General features: G+C 33.9%; 1 protein-coding gene across 4 annotated transcripts in view; it reads left to right on the top strand.

Annotated features, from left to right (window-relative positions):
• Positions 1–13429, top strand: part of LOC150092429 (uncharacterized) — a 366960-nt gene that overhangs the window by 91622 nt on the left and 261909 nt on the right. For all 4 annotated transcript variants that reach the window (XM_090415095.1, XM_090415093.1, XM_090415094.1 and 1 more), the window contains exon 7: positions 11614–11729. In XM_090415095.1, coding sequence (XP_090271221.1) covers positions 11614–11729 — 116 coding nt within the window. The remainder of the gene's footprint in view (positions 1–11613; positions 11730–13429) is intronic.

Genomic DNA, 13429 nt, shown 5'->3' with positions numbered 1-13429 from the left:
TGCTGTACAACCAACTTGCGGGGCATATACACATAATACGACCACCCGCTCTTCTCCAAGACCCAATTTCATTCGCATGATCCTGTCGTTCCTTCTACCCACGTCCAGTACTTCACCCTTCATTCTGCCACAAACAGTGTAAAAACTAAGCATTGCAAATAATCCTTGCTTTAAATTAATAGTGATTCAGTTGAGAGCTCAACTGAACATTGAAGAAACCAAAAATACAAAAGAAAAAACAGACACAAGAAACATTGCAATCAGAATCACAAAAATGAAATATATTTATAATGAAATATATTAATCAAATCCAAAGAAAAGATTGACATAGACTTACTACAAAATGAAATCTAAATAATGCAAAGTCACGTCAGTAGCAATTCTAGTGAAATCGATATGTGAAAAATGCAGTCGACTTAACATGCTTGCAGAATGAAGAACTCTTCTGTGGGAATACAAAAATTACATCAAAATTCATAATGACAGAAAAAAATCAAACAAGAGAAACCTAATTATTGAAGTTGTCTGAATGGTGAGGATAAAATTGTTGGAAACTAGTGTTAAAATGGTGTGGAGAATTTGTCATTGCACAGACTACATACACATGCTGAGGTGCTTCAACTGCAATACATATGAGACTGTAGAGAAAAAAACACCTGTCCATTCTGCTTTAAGAAACAAGCTCAACGAATGCCCATGAAATAAGTCAGACAAACTGTATAAACATGGCATTGAGCAAAGACTCAACATTTTGTTACACCCTGATATCTTGAGAATATAGAATTCTCAGCTATCATGGTGTAACATGAAGAAAAAATAAAATAAATTAAAAACCCTGCATAAAAGATAATAGTTGAAGCAATTAAAAGAAAAAGAAAGATTCTTGCATCCAATAAAATATATAAAAAAATTAAAAGTTTTGTTAAACTAACTAACAAAAGAAAGAATATATTAATATTGTGAAATGAATTAAATGAGAAAAGTTAAATAAATAAGACAGAAAAGGATTAGTCATAAGAGATGGTATGTGAGAGGCTAGAGATTAAGTTATTTAGTAAGTTCATAGAAAATTTTTGGAAAGGGGATTAAATTAGAGGCTAGCAAAGGAAAACAACAGACTATCGCTCAGGGCCGATTCCCGGATTGAGACATCGTTACGGGCTCGCCGATCAAATGCCGTTTGGCAGAAAAATGGCACCGTAATTGGTCGGTGAAGTAAAAACAAGTAGGGGGCGGAGAAAAGAAGTTTCCTTCCCCCCACCACGAGGCTTTTTTGGTTTTGGTTTGGATTCTGTTCCAGGAGAGCCCTTCGCGATCTCTTTCGTAGGGATTTCACGGTGATTTCCTGAATGGGCGAAATAGGGGTTATATCTCCGGCGTCATAACATGGAAACGAAAGTGAGCGGAATTTCGGTTCCATATTTCCTATGTGAGAAGCGAAGAATGCCATATAGTCGAGAAGAAAGCACATTCTTTGTGTTTCGACTTCAGTGACAACTACGAAAAACGGAAAGAAGTAAAGAAATCAATGTCCACGTCGCGAGTTGCACAGCCGATATATAGATGATTCAGAGTGTGTCCAAGCATAGTTCAACTTAAAAAGGAACGTAGGAGTAGCAGATTATTAAAAGTAAGCTGGCTAGTGTTAATGTTATGTGAATAATTAAGTGTCCTGAGAATTTTGCATGTCTATTGGTAAAGTATAGGAAAGTTGAAATGTCATAGTTGTGTGTTAGTGCAGAAAAAGGTTTAGTTAATCTACTTAAGTTTGAATAGTTAAATAGTGTGAATTAATCTTATTTGTCCATGTCAAATGAATTTATGTGTTGAATGTGTATGGCGGCATGATCGTAATACTGCTTATGTGTTAGTGCAGTAATTGGTTTAGTTAATCTACTTAAGTTTGAATAGTTAAATAGTGTGAATTAATCTTATTTGTCCATGTCAAGTGAATTTATGTGTTGAATTGTTATGGCGGCTTGATCGTAATACCCATTATAGGATCATAGCCTAATTACTTGTAATAAGCTAATGTTAGTTTGTAAGTATTTAGTTTAGTTAAATTGAGTAATCACAAAATTGAATTGTACCATGTTAAGGAATTTAATAAACCTTTGTTCAATGATAAAAGAGTTGTCTGAAATTGCTGTCCAATGCACCACTTGAAAAATACGAACCTAATCACGCGGGAAATTAATGTTAAGAAACGAGATAAAGTGTCACGAATGCAACATAGTTACACTTTCGGACATATTTGAGTTCTTTCTCCTTGCTTTTGTATATAATATCTCAAACTAAATATCCCAAAAGGCGCAGTATAAATACAAATATTAGGGGCACTAAGGGGAGAAATAACTTAGATATTCGTATAAGTTTTGGTGATATGTCGTGCGTAGATAATAGAAGAACATAGATAAGCGGAAATAAAAATCGTAAAAAGGGACACAACATAAATGGCGCAGCCGGTAGGATATAAAGTATAAGGAAGTTAATAGAATAAGAAGAATAGGTCGCAACAATTTTACTACTACAGACAGATTATGAAAAAGCACTACTTCTCTGGCATGCCTTGAAATAAATCTTTAACTTTCTATAAAGGCTCTAAATAACTTAACAGAATTCATAGAGAAGAAACATAGGATTAGCATTAATATAAGAACCTTAGAACATCAATATGTGGCTTTCGAACTAATTGCGAAATATTTTACAAAGAATCAGTAAAGGATTCGTGCAGTACTTGTGGTCAACTCTGAAGTTGAGGCAATATTAATTTCTCAGTACAGCAATGAGAACTCAGTACTAATTGAAATTAAGTACCATGGAATCAAAACTTTTTGCACAAAGTATGTATCTAGACTCTGATAGTGATATAAAATAATACTTAGAAAAAATGGGCAAAATGATGTATTTGACGCTCATGGCCTAATTCTTGCAAATGATAACAATGGCCATTCTGTTTTATGATTTTAACAAAGAAACAATAGAAATATAAATGTGGAAGAGTTTTTAGCATCAAATTCCCTACACATACTAAACAAAGACTAATACTTAATCTTTTAAAAATAATATAGGAAGCAGCTTTTTATCAGACAATAGCAAGGAAGGATCTGATAATAGCAAACAACACTATTTTACCTGATTTCTGAATTGAAATGCAAAGAAGAAAGTTGTTCTGATCATCACCTAATAAGTTTTTCATCAGTAACAAAAATTTAAATGGAATACAGGAGACAACCACTGCAGCAACTTAAGATCTTTACAACGAAAACCAATATAGATACATTTGCAAAAGGCACTGAAAGGAGAATTTGCACACCTAACTCAGAGTATCACAGTCATCAGTAAGCAGCAGCTTTACCTAGAAGAACTTAGCCATCTGGACATGAGCACAAGCTGATATAGACTTCCTTTCTTCTGTGCTTTCATCGGGTCTGAAATAATTCTATGACCAAATGTTCAAGAACCTAAACATCGATGGCAGAAAATCAGTACCTTGGTGGAATGACGAAATAATAGTGTTAAGAAAATCTGTCAACGCAATGAAGTGACTATCGAAGCATCTACAACAATCAAGATTTAATGACAGAACTATTATAAAGCCAAATATAGCTATCAGTCCAAAATTACAAATGCACAAACAGAATCATGGAAAAAATTCTGTACTGTTTCACCCACATCAAATCCTTGGAACTTTATATCTAAATCAGCAGCAAGCAAGAATAAAGCTATATCTTTATCAAGTGTTAAAAAAACAGCTGGCTCTTACACTAAAAACTTAACATAAACTTCAGCTATTATGATAAGCTTATTCCTGATGGTGAATCACAGATGAAATCCACAAAACATACACAAAGCATGGAAACAGACATTCACTCTTAATAGCAATGAAATTAGATCAGCGGATCCCATCCACTGGAGACGATGGAATAACTAGTGGCATACATTTGTCAAATTCCAGAATTCATAAGTTTACAACAATTGTCCTACATTAAGGAAATGCTCAAAAATTATACCCATAATCAAACCACGAAAAGAAACACCCAACAAAATTAGCAAATACAGGCCAATTAATCGCATAAATATCCCTGGTATGGTACTAGAAAAAGTCTGATAAATGGAATAATGCACTTTGTCTACTCAAGAGACATTGAGCCACAATTAACACACATTTAGTTCTCAATCAAGCACTATAGATGCATTTATTGAGGTTAAAAGTTCACAGAAGACAGTCTGGTGGCCAGTCATAATTACTAAATTAAGAGATTTGAAATGTCCAAAAAACCTACGCTACCTTACAAAAACAGGAACAATCATGATAGAAAACCACAATTGTAATGAAGTTGGAAGTAATGCCCAACGAAATGCGGAATAAGTGAGAAGGTTACTTTCAATAGTCCCAAGTCTAAATTGCTCCACATATCTTTTACAAGATTAAAACAACCTCTAATGGTTTTCCTAAATGGAGAAGTTCTAGAGATAGCCAGTGAGCTAAAATATCTAGGAGTAAAAATAGAAAAATAGGCACACCTTATGTTGCTGTAAAAAAGCTTCTAGCTTTTTTTTCAGCTAAGTCAGCAAGGATGTACTGGTGATTAGGCTAATGAGTGCTGAAAAAGCAGTTTACAATGGAGCTGTGATATCTTATGCTGCATGCATTAAAATCAAAGAAAAATAAAAGTTTAGTTCAAGATTTATAGCCATACAAAGAAAGGATACAGGACAATATCTTTAGAGGCAGCTTGTGTTACTGCTGGTTTAATCTCAGCTGAACGAAAACGAAAGCATTTTCTCTCGTAAAGTTACCTCTGGAAGATATAACAGATACGTCAACATTGATCCAAACTGCTATAAACTTCTGCTTCACTACAGTAGGTGGCCTCACCCAGAAGAAAACCTATTTTAAGGAGAAGGAAAGTGATGAATGCCACATATACACTGACAGGAACTAAAAAAAGAAGGAAACACTGATTCTTTCATAGTATATTTACAGACAGTCCATTATACAAGAATACCACTTTAGACTGCATCCCCTCTGTTCCAACAACCAAGCAGAACAACTTGCTCTAGTCTTTTTTTATTTACATATCTCTAGGAATTAGAACTCAACATCTCTTGTCAAAAGACTGCAACAATTTACAGTGACAGTAGAGGCACTGTAGACAGCACTATAAAAATCAGAACAACCACATAGCATTAATAGAGCACACAAGAAATCTGGTGTTAAATTGTGAATGAAGATATTTATAATTAATAATACTTCATTCATAATTAACAAGACTACCATATCATAAGCAGATTTATTTAAATTTATTTTGTTAGTCTCTTGCTTATAAAATGTTATTCATGAATTCCTTTTTAGTTTTGTTAATTTTATTTATGTAATTTTTAAATATATTATAGACATGAAATGCGTCTATATTAAAGTGCCATTTATTTTATTTGCTTTATTTTAATAATAATATTAGAAACTGTAATGTATGTATGTAATTTTAATATATCCAGAAGATTCTTTGTGATATCATTTGATTGGTTGTTGTGAGAAAACCTGCAAATTTCTCCTAGCGTGTGTTGGAACGTGAACTACTATATACGAAGGGAAAAACAAGTCTGATGTGAGCCTAACCGGTGAGAACCAGTTATTGGCAGGAAAAAGGAAGGAGTGGGTATGAAAACGGTAGCTGGAGACTGGGGAGAATTTTGACGTGCCGAAAACGGAATTAAAAGGACTGAGATTCACTTGGTATTTTAACTTACCTTTTTCTGAGTTGGATTTATACCAAAACTTCCTAATGCCTAGCAGTGGAATAGTGCAGGAAATAGGATAATACGTATATAAGAAAAGAAGAAATAGGTAGATAATTTAAACCAAGTGCATAAAGGTTATATTCTCCCTAGTCTATAAATCAGTCTCGGAAGTGGAAAATTCTTTTAAATTTGTGTTACTATAAAGTAAAAGTCAACAAGGACTTTAAAATTATTGTTCGATCTTCTTAAGATGTGATGAAGCTATCTGGGTAAGATTACCTTTACTATACTTCGTGAGAAGTAACAAAAATTAATTCCGCCGAAAGTAAATTATTCCTAGTTGCTGTATTCAGCGAATCAAGATTCAACGTATGATGTGCTAAGACTTTTCCCTCTTCAAGTGATAAATGCGATATTATTGAATTAAGTGTTCATTGACTGAACGAGAATACTGCAAATCCTATTTGATGTAATTTAGGAATCTCGAATGGTCTGACTATAGCTGCTTCTTTAGCCAGATGATCTCTCTAGTTTTCAGCTATCCCAGTATGCACCATCATCCAGCAGAACTTAATTTCTCATCCATCTAGAGTGAGATTCCTTACCAGTGTTGGATTGTAATTTCTGCTCAATCATGTTTTATCATCTTATAACTCTCTCTTGTTGGTATTTACTAGTTGTAGGCTGATATATCAATCGAATATGGAGTGGCGCAATATAATAAACATTTTCTTCATATTCGATTGATATAGCAGCCTTCAACTAGTAAATACCAACGAGAGAGAGTTATAAGATGATAAAACATGATTGAGCAGAAATTACAATCCAACACTGGTAAGGAATCTCACTCTAGATGGATGAGAAATTATTAAGTTCTGCTGGATGATGGTGCATACTGGGATAGCTGAAAACTAGAGAGAAGATCATCTGGCTAAAGAAGCAGCTATAGTCAGACCATTAGAATAGGTTACCAAAAGCACTCAAAATCTGCTATAAAAACACTTGCAGAAGAAATAAGCACGAACTTGTGGAAAGAACAATTCTTTCCAAGTAATACAATCAGATTCTGGCTGAAAATAGATGCCATCTCTTCAGATTTAACAATGCTATTAATGGGACATGGAAAATTGAGACACTACATACATAGATGCCATATTCTGGAATTGCTGTTATGCCTTTGTTGTCCACACCTTCAACAGACTGTTGATCACTTACTGTATGACTGGCTGACATCTTCTGAACTCTGGTTTTGGATTTGTATACAGTTAGTAGCTTGAGTGGAAAGAATGCCTAGTTTTTTTAGAGGCAGAGGTATGATTTGATATATTATGCCAGCTGGTGCTGAAGGTAGGTATTGCAAATTTTCGAACTTTTCAGTTACTGGTATTCCCCTAATGAAACACATCACTTCAGGAGACAAATGGCCTGTGTGAAAACTGAAAGGTGTTATTATTATTATTCATGATGCCTCCAAGGAGTCCGAAGACTCATCGCAGGAGGACACCTACTGTTTAACTCTGTCTCCTCTACTACCAATCACCTACATCAACGGCATCTACTGCCCACAACGACCACCACAGCTAGTATTTTTTGTCTGTACATTGCATGTGTTCTGATGGGCCGATTCGTTTGTAAGCGGGATGAAAAACCCTGCTATCTCCGTGTGAGATCGGCTAACTCACCTTCAATTGAAAAAGTTCATATAAAGATTCTTCTCATCATGACGAGAAACGAACTTAGGCCTTTTCTAATTGAAGGGTGCAATACACCATTGTTCTTCCAATTGTGCTGCAGAGGCGCTTAAAAATGCCATCTGTATTTATCCACTTTTGACTTAAGATTATGCAAAATACTGTTTTTCATTCCAAACTGTTCAACTAAAATACTTAAATCCAACTCCTAGTACATTAGTACTATGTACAACTTTTCAAGTTATCCAGAAGTATTACTCAGAATTGTTTAGTTTTACCAATAGGATCAACTTCCAGTCATTGCAATGTAATATAAATTACTCATGTTTGGATTAGATGGTGTAAATATATGTAGGAATATATACACATATAGATGTAAAAATATAAATGGGAATATGAATATTGATACAAAAATATAAATGTTAATCAGTTATTTAGAAGCTACATGTAATGTGTGTGTGTGTGTGTGCAGTGGAGCATGTAGGAAATAAATTACCTCCTGGTAGGATCACTATTGAGATGAAAACACAATTAGAAAAAGGTTTCTAAATTTTATAACTTCAGCTACAGAGCAATCCATATCATTATCAGTATAATTCAGTATTACATAACATATGGGAACAGTATTGAAACTGCTACCTTATATATTCATTGGAAATTTTATGTTTACACTGTAATTGGGGGGGGGGGATGTTGTGACTTCTATAAAATTAAGACAAAAAGAGCATTAAATAACATAACGTGCTTTGACTGTGAATGGTTAGTTTTTTTTTTGACATTGAATTTGTTGTTATATAACTGAATTTTCTCCCCATCATTCAAAATTAAAGCATTTCTCACTTTTTTTTTTAATGCATCCTATATTCTAATACATGAATCTGCAATACAATAACTATCACATTCTGCTGAGAGTAGTTGTATTGGTTAGCTTAATTTGATGTGACTGCTTCTATATTTACATAATTTTTTTAAAATTTTGTTTTATCTGATTCTTCAAACAAAAATAAGTGTTTGGGGGAAAAATATAATCTGGAAGAAAAAAAAAATATATATTCAGGAGATAGAATTCCAGTACCATATTTCATTAATAACAAGAATCAAAGAAAAAGGCCTGATCTTTTAACAGAAGTTTAAATAACTTGGATGTTGACAGATTGGACCAGAAACCTATTGTTCATGCTGGCCTCGATCTGCTTTAGGGAAATAGGATCTTTGTTATGAATATTTAAGTTTGGTTCTGATTGGTAGTTTAAAGATAAGCTATTAGCATGCTTTTTATAAAACCACTTATTTAAATTATCTCAGAAAATAAAATTGCATTTTGTGACAACATTTTTGTATACTCACTTTTATATGTATTTTATATCACAGCAATTAATCTTTGGCTTGTGGGTTAATTGGATCTTACAGCCCATGCGCTACTCACAGAATCAGTTTGGGGTGGGGTAGGGGCATGCTCCATTGCAGCAAGTTTAGAAGAGAAAAACTAGAAACTCCAGCTTCCCTCAGAAAATTTTGAATTACTAAGGACAGCTGCAGATTCTGAATTGCATAAAAATTCCCAAAATATGGGAAACACTAATCCTTCAAGATCCCAGTTTACAACTGAAGTCTCTAACAGGTGCCCACAAAGGTACCACACCTCTTTAGGATGCTGGCCTTTTTTCCATGTGTTTCACTTATTTATTTTATTATTTTTTTGTTGTGTGTTAAAACTTTGCTATTCTACATGGCAAGAAGAAATATTGATGCATTAAATGTTTTTCATTCCTTTCAAAAATGCATTGTGTTCATTAAAAGCTTTTTCTCTAGTTTACTGTTTAATTCATATAATTATTAAATCTGTTTACATTTTCATCAAGAAGTTTTCATTCTGTTCAAAACACAAATTTTCAGATTAAGCTTCTTTCAGTATGCAATTAGGTCTAGTAAAGTGGTATAACAAACTACAAAAAATATTTCCTGACTTAAGAATCCCATGGGTACAATACTAAAGGATATTTGCTAGTGATCCTCTTTCTACAAAACACTGATTTCTAGCATTCTTCATCAGCAAAATGAGTAGTTTTGCTGATGAAGCAAAACTCAGAGGCCAGATTTGATCAAGAATCTTTTTAAGTATAAAGTTTGACATTAATAGGAAGTATATCAATTTAGACAGCATTAGGATGAAAAATTTTAGAGACTTCTTTTATTTAGTTAAGCCTTCATTGCAAACATTTTTTTTATACAAATGTTTAGTAATAATTTTGAACAAATGTGTGAGCAGCCGCCATCCCCCCACCCCTTTGGAACAATTGTGACTCATCCTTATGTAAAAAAGAATTTCTTTTTAAATCTGAGGGCAGTCATTCTAAGACCACATTTAGCTAGACTTATGAATTAACTTTGTTTTTATTTGATAGGGCATCAATATGTGTTCAGTTTAAATTGTTTCTACACGCTAAGAGCTTTGTGCTATGAACATGCTGTTTAGAAATCCAGCAGAACATTAGTGAGTCCAATAAATTTTCTTCTGACATTGACACTACAAAGCACAGTTATGAATAATAATCAGATATGTCTAAAGTATGGATATTTTGGACTTCTGCACCAGTGCAATGCCTAAGGGCTGTTCTCTTACATACTCTTTCTCTTATATATGTCTCTCAATGATAAATAACTCTGTCATGGTTTCGTCTACTTTTCCTCCTCATCGACAAATCTGATGGTACTCAGACATCCCAAGTTTGACTTTTAACAACAGATGCTTTTTTAAACAGACCATGTTATTCTCCAGTAGGGTGAGATAACCATGTCACAATCAGTGCTACCAACACTGACATGGACTACAAACATGGATCTGCCTTTTTTTTTCCTCAGGCAAAAAGGAAATTTTGCTTGAAATAATTATCCTTATCCTATTTTGTTAGTTTAATTCGCTGTCACTTAACCTTGATACTGTGTAAATCACCAGACAGACCAGATCTCTGTTTTTGGGAGTGACGTTTATTTAGTCTTTCCTAGCAGAGGCTGAGGAGCCACCTTTTCCTAGGTGGCTCCTCAGCCTCTATCTTTATATATCTCAAACCTAATCAGTCTTAGAGTACTCTTCATGTGTAATTTGGGGTGGAGCCTCAAGGACCTCCTTAAATATTAATTCCATGCAGAGAAGACAGGCCGACTAATCCACAAACCTTCTTACTTCAACTACTGTCTCGGCATATAATCCATCTCAGCTTTCTTCTATGTGTACTTCCATGTGCACTCTTCTGAACTGGCATCCATCATTCCTTTGCTTTCCACTATTCATGTTTATACATGAATGGCAACATCCCATCATCTTTTTATAGTTTAATGCACCAGACTTCTTTTCTTCTCCCATTTCACCTATCCCCTCTATTTTAAGGAGCAGTCTTCTCTACACAGTGTACACAGCACCACCAACTGAAGTCTTCAAAAATTATCAATAGGTTCACATGTCTCCATTAATTTCTATTTATCCATATTATATCTTCTCCAACATTTCATGTGAGATCTTTCTCTGAATACAATGAATCAGTTTTGATTTTCTAATAAGGATCTTTGTTTTAATGATGCTCTTGGATGGGAGTAGAATTACTAATGTTGGCTGTGCCATCATCTGATACACCATACCACCACCTTTCAGAGTGCTAGAAAATTATCTCATGCAAATGTTACACTTGCATCTGCTTGTCACTGAATTTTTGTTTATCATTATTTCAGATCTAATTTCTGTGGCATCATACATTTACAAGCAAAATTTTTAATGAAATCAAATATTAAAAAACAGTTATATATCAGATGATCAATTTCTGTACAAGAATCGATGTATCTTTTTTTGAATCAGTGTTCATTTGAGATTTAAAAAAAAAAAAAAAAATCCTGAACAAAAACTTGAAGCTGGTTATGTTTTTATTATATGTGCATAATTTTGTTGCCATATTCTTTCTCTATCCTTTCCTGTTTTTGATATGTGGTGGCGTGCAGTCTTAGATCACTTTACTAATGTAGTCTTGTATTCCAAAAAAAATTTTTTTATTCATTACAAAACATCAATTTTTTTTTCTTAGATGTTTATTTGACTGTAATATATTATGTTAACAATATAATATATTAAGTGAACGTATATCTTGGTTATAAAACTATTGATGCATAATGAATGATTGAATTTCAGATGTATGGAAGGAACAGTTTTCCAAGTGGACCTGGTGGCTATCCTTCTAATTATTCGGGAATGCCACCACCTCCACCACCACCACCACGGCAACCATATCCTTATCCAGAAAACAGGCAAGTAAACATTTAGACTTACACACTGTACAAATTATCTTACTGAATTTATTGACTGAATTGCATGCATGGCTCCCAAGACATTGTCACTAGTACTTCTTGTACTACTTAATTCTGTTTTATGCATTGTCTGAATTACTAGAGTGTATCTGTGTATAAAGCGTACTTTTATTGTGCATATGTCATGTTAACACAGAATTGATACTTGGCTTTTGTAAAGCCTTGGTTCATATCTCATATAGATTGTCAGGAAGCTTTAAGAAATTTTCATGTAGAGAATTAAGCCATTCTCGTATCAAGATGGGAGGATTTTCCTTCCCAGAAAGTTGAGGTTTATATCTCTGTAAAACACATTGCTGGCTGGGGTACATGTCATTAATGAACATCATGGCCTTTCTTTATTTATACTTTTGAACAGTTGCTCTATCTTTGATGCATTGTGATTACTTTTGTGTGGATTTGTGTAGTTATCCAGTATTCTAGCCAGGTCTTTTCAACCCAAAGGCCATTTTATTTCTTCTGATTTTTTGTTTCAGCTGGGGGGGGGGGGGGGGATCTGTTCTCTGAATTCTATTAGAACAAAATCCTCTTAGAACACTGGATTTTTACTTGATTACTAGTATCCAGAATTGTTTTACCCTTGATTTATACAAAACATTGTTTTATATAATAACATATCACCAGTTTCCTGATATGTACTCAGGGTATTCAGGTTACTATGACAGCACTACATTATTATTAATCTCCTATCAACAGTTTTCCTCCAAATTAATCTATTACTTATAAGCACTCCAATATTGTCATATCTATCATTTCATTCTTCTAAGACAGTTCTGACTGAATCAGTCTACTAGACCTTGGTCTTCCTCTGGATCTCTTTCCTGCCATCTTAACATCAAACATTTGTTTAAGTGGCCAATACCACCTTAGATTAGCTTTGGTTACACATTCTTGAATACTAATAATGTCAAGTTCCTTTCTAATATCTTCATTTTCAATATGATTCTGCCATTGGTTTTCACTCTCTTAATTTTTCTCAGAACCCTCATATCTGTGGTCTCTAGTCTTTGATCAAGTTTGTTTTTGTTCCTAACCCATCTCTCAGATCGTAACTTAAAACTGGCTTGAACACTATCTAGTTTGGTGTTTTGGCTAATTTCTCTCTTTTATTCAGCTGTGGTGTCCTGTGGTGACTTCAGACATTATTAGTCTAATGAGCCAAACATTAAAAATATTTTTGAATATTCAGAATTCAGAATCGCATTTATAGAAAAAGTGAAGAAACTCTAAGTGAAACACAATTCGGCTTTCGGAATGGTTTTGGTACTAGAGAGGCCCTTTTCTGTACCCAAATATTGATACAAAAATGCATAGAAAAACAGAAATCTGTCTTTATGTGTTTCATAGATTTTGAAAAAGCATTCGACAAAGTCAGACACACCAACCTAATAGAAATCCTTCAACAAATAAGGCTAGACGAACAAGACATAAGACTAATAACAAATCTGTATTGGAATCAGTCAGCTACCGTTCAATTAGACAACATTAGCACCAGTGATATTAACATCAAAAGAGGAGTGAGACAAGGATGTGTGCTCTCACCACTCCTGTTCAACATATATGCAGAGGTAATCTTTAAAAAAGCATTGGAAGAATGTCCAGAGGGAATCGCAATAAATGGAAAGATTGTTAACAACCTA

The sequence above is a fragment of the Typopeltis vanoorti genome, chromosome 26 (genome assembly GCF_054136105.1).
Source record: "Typopeltis vanoorti isolate ZY-2024b chromosome 26, IOZ_Tvanoo_1.0, whole genome shotgun sequence".
NCBI lineage: Eukaryota > Metazoa > Arthropoda > Arachnida > Uropygi > Thelyphonidae > Typopeltis > Typopeltis vanoorti.
Note: the sequence above shows the minus strand (reverse complement) of the source record. Positions and strands in the feature narration are given on the sequence as shown.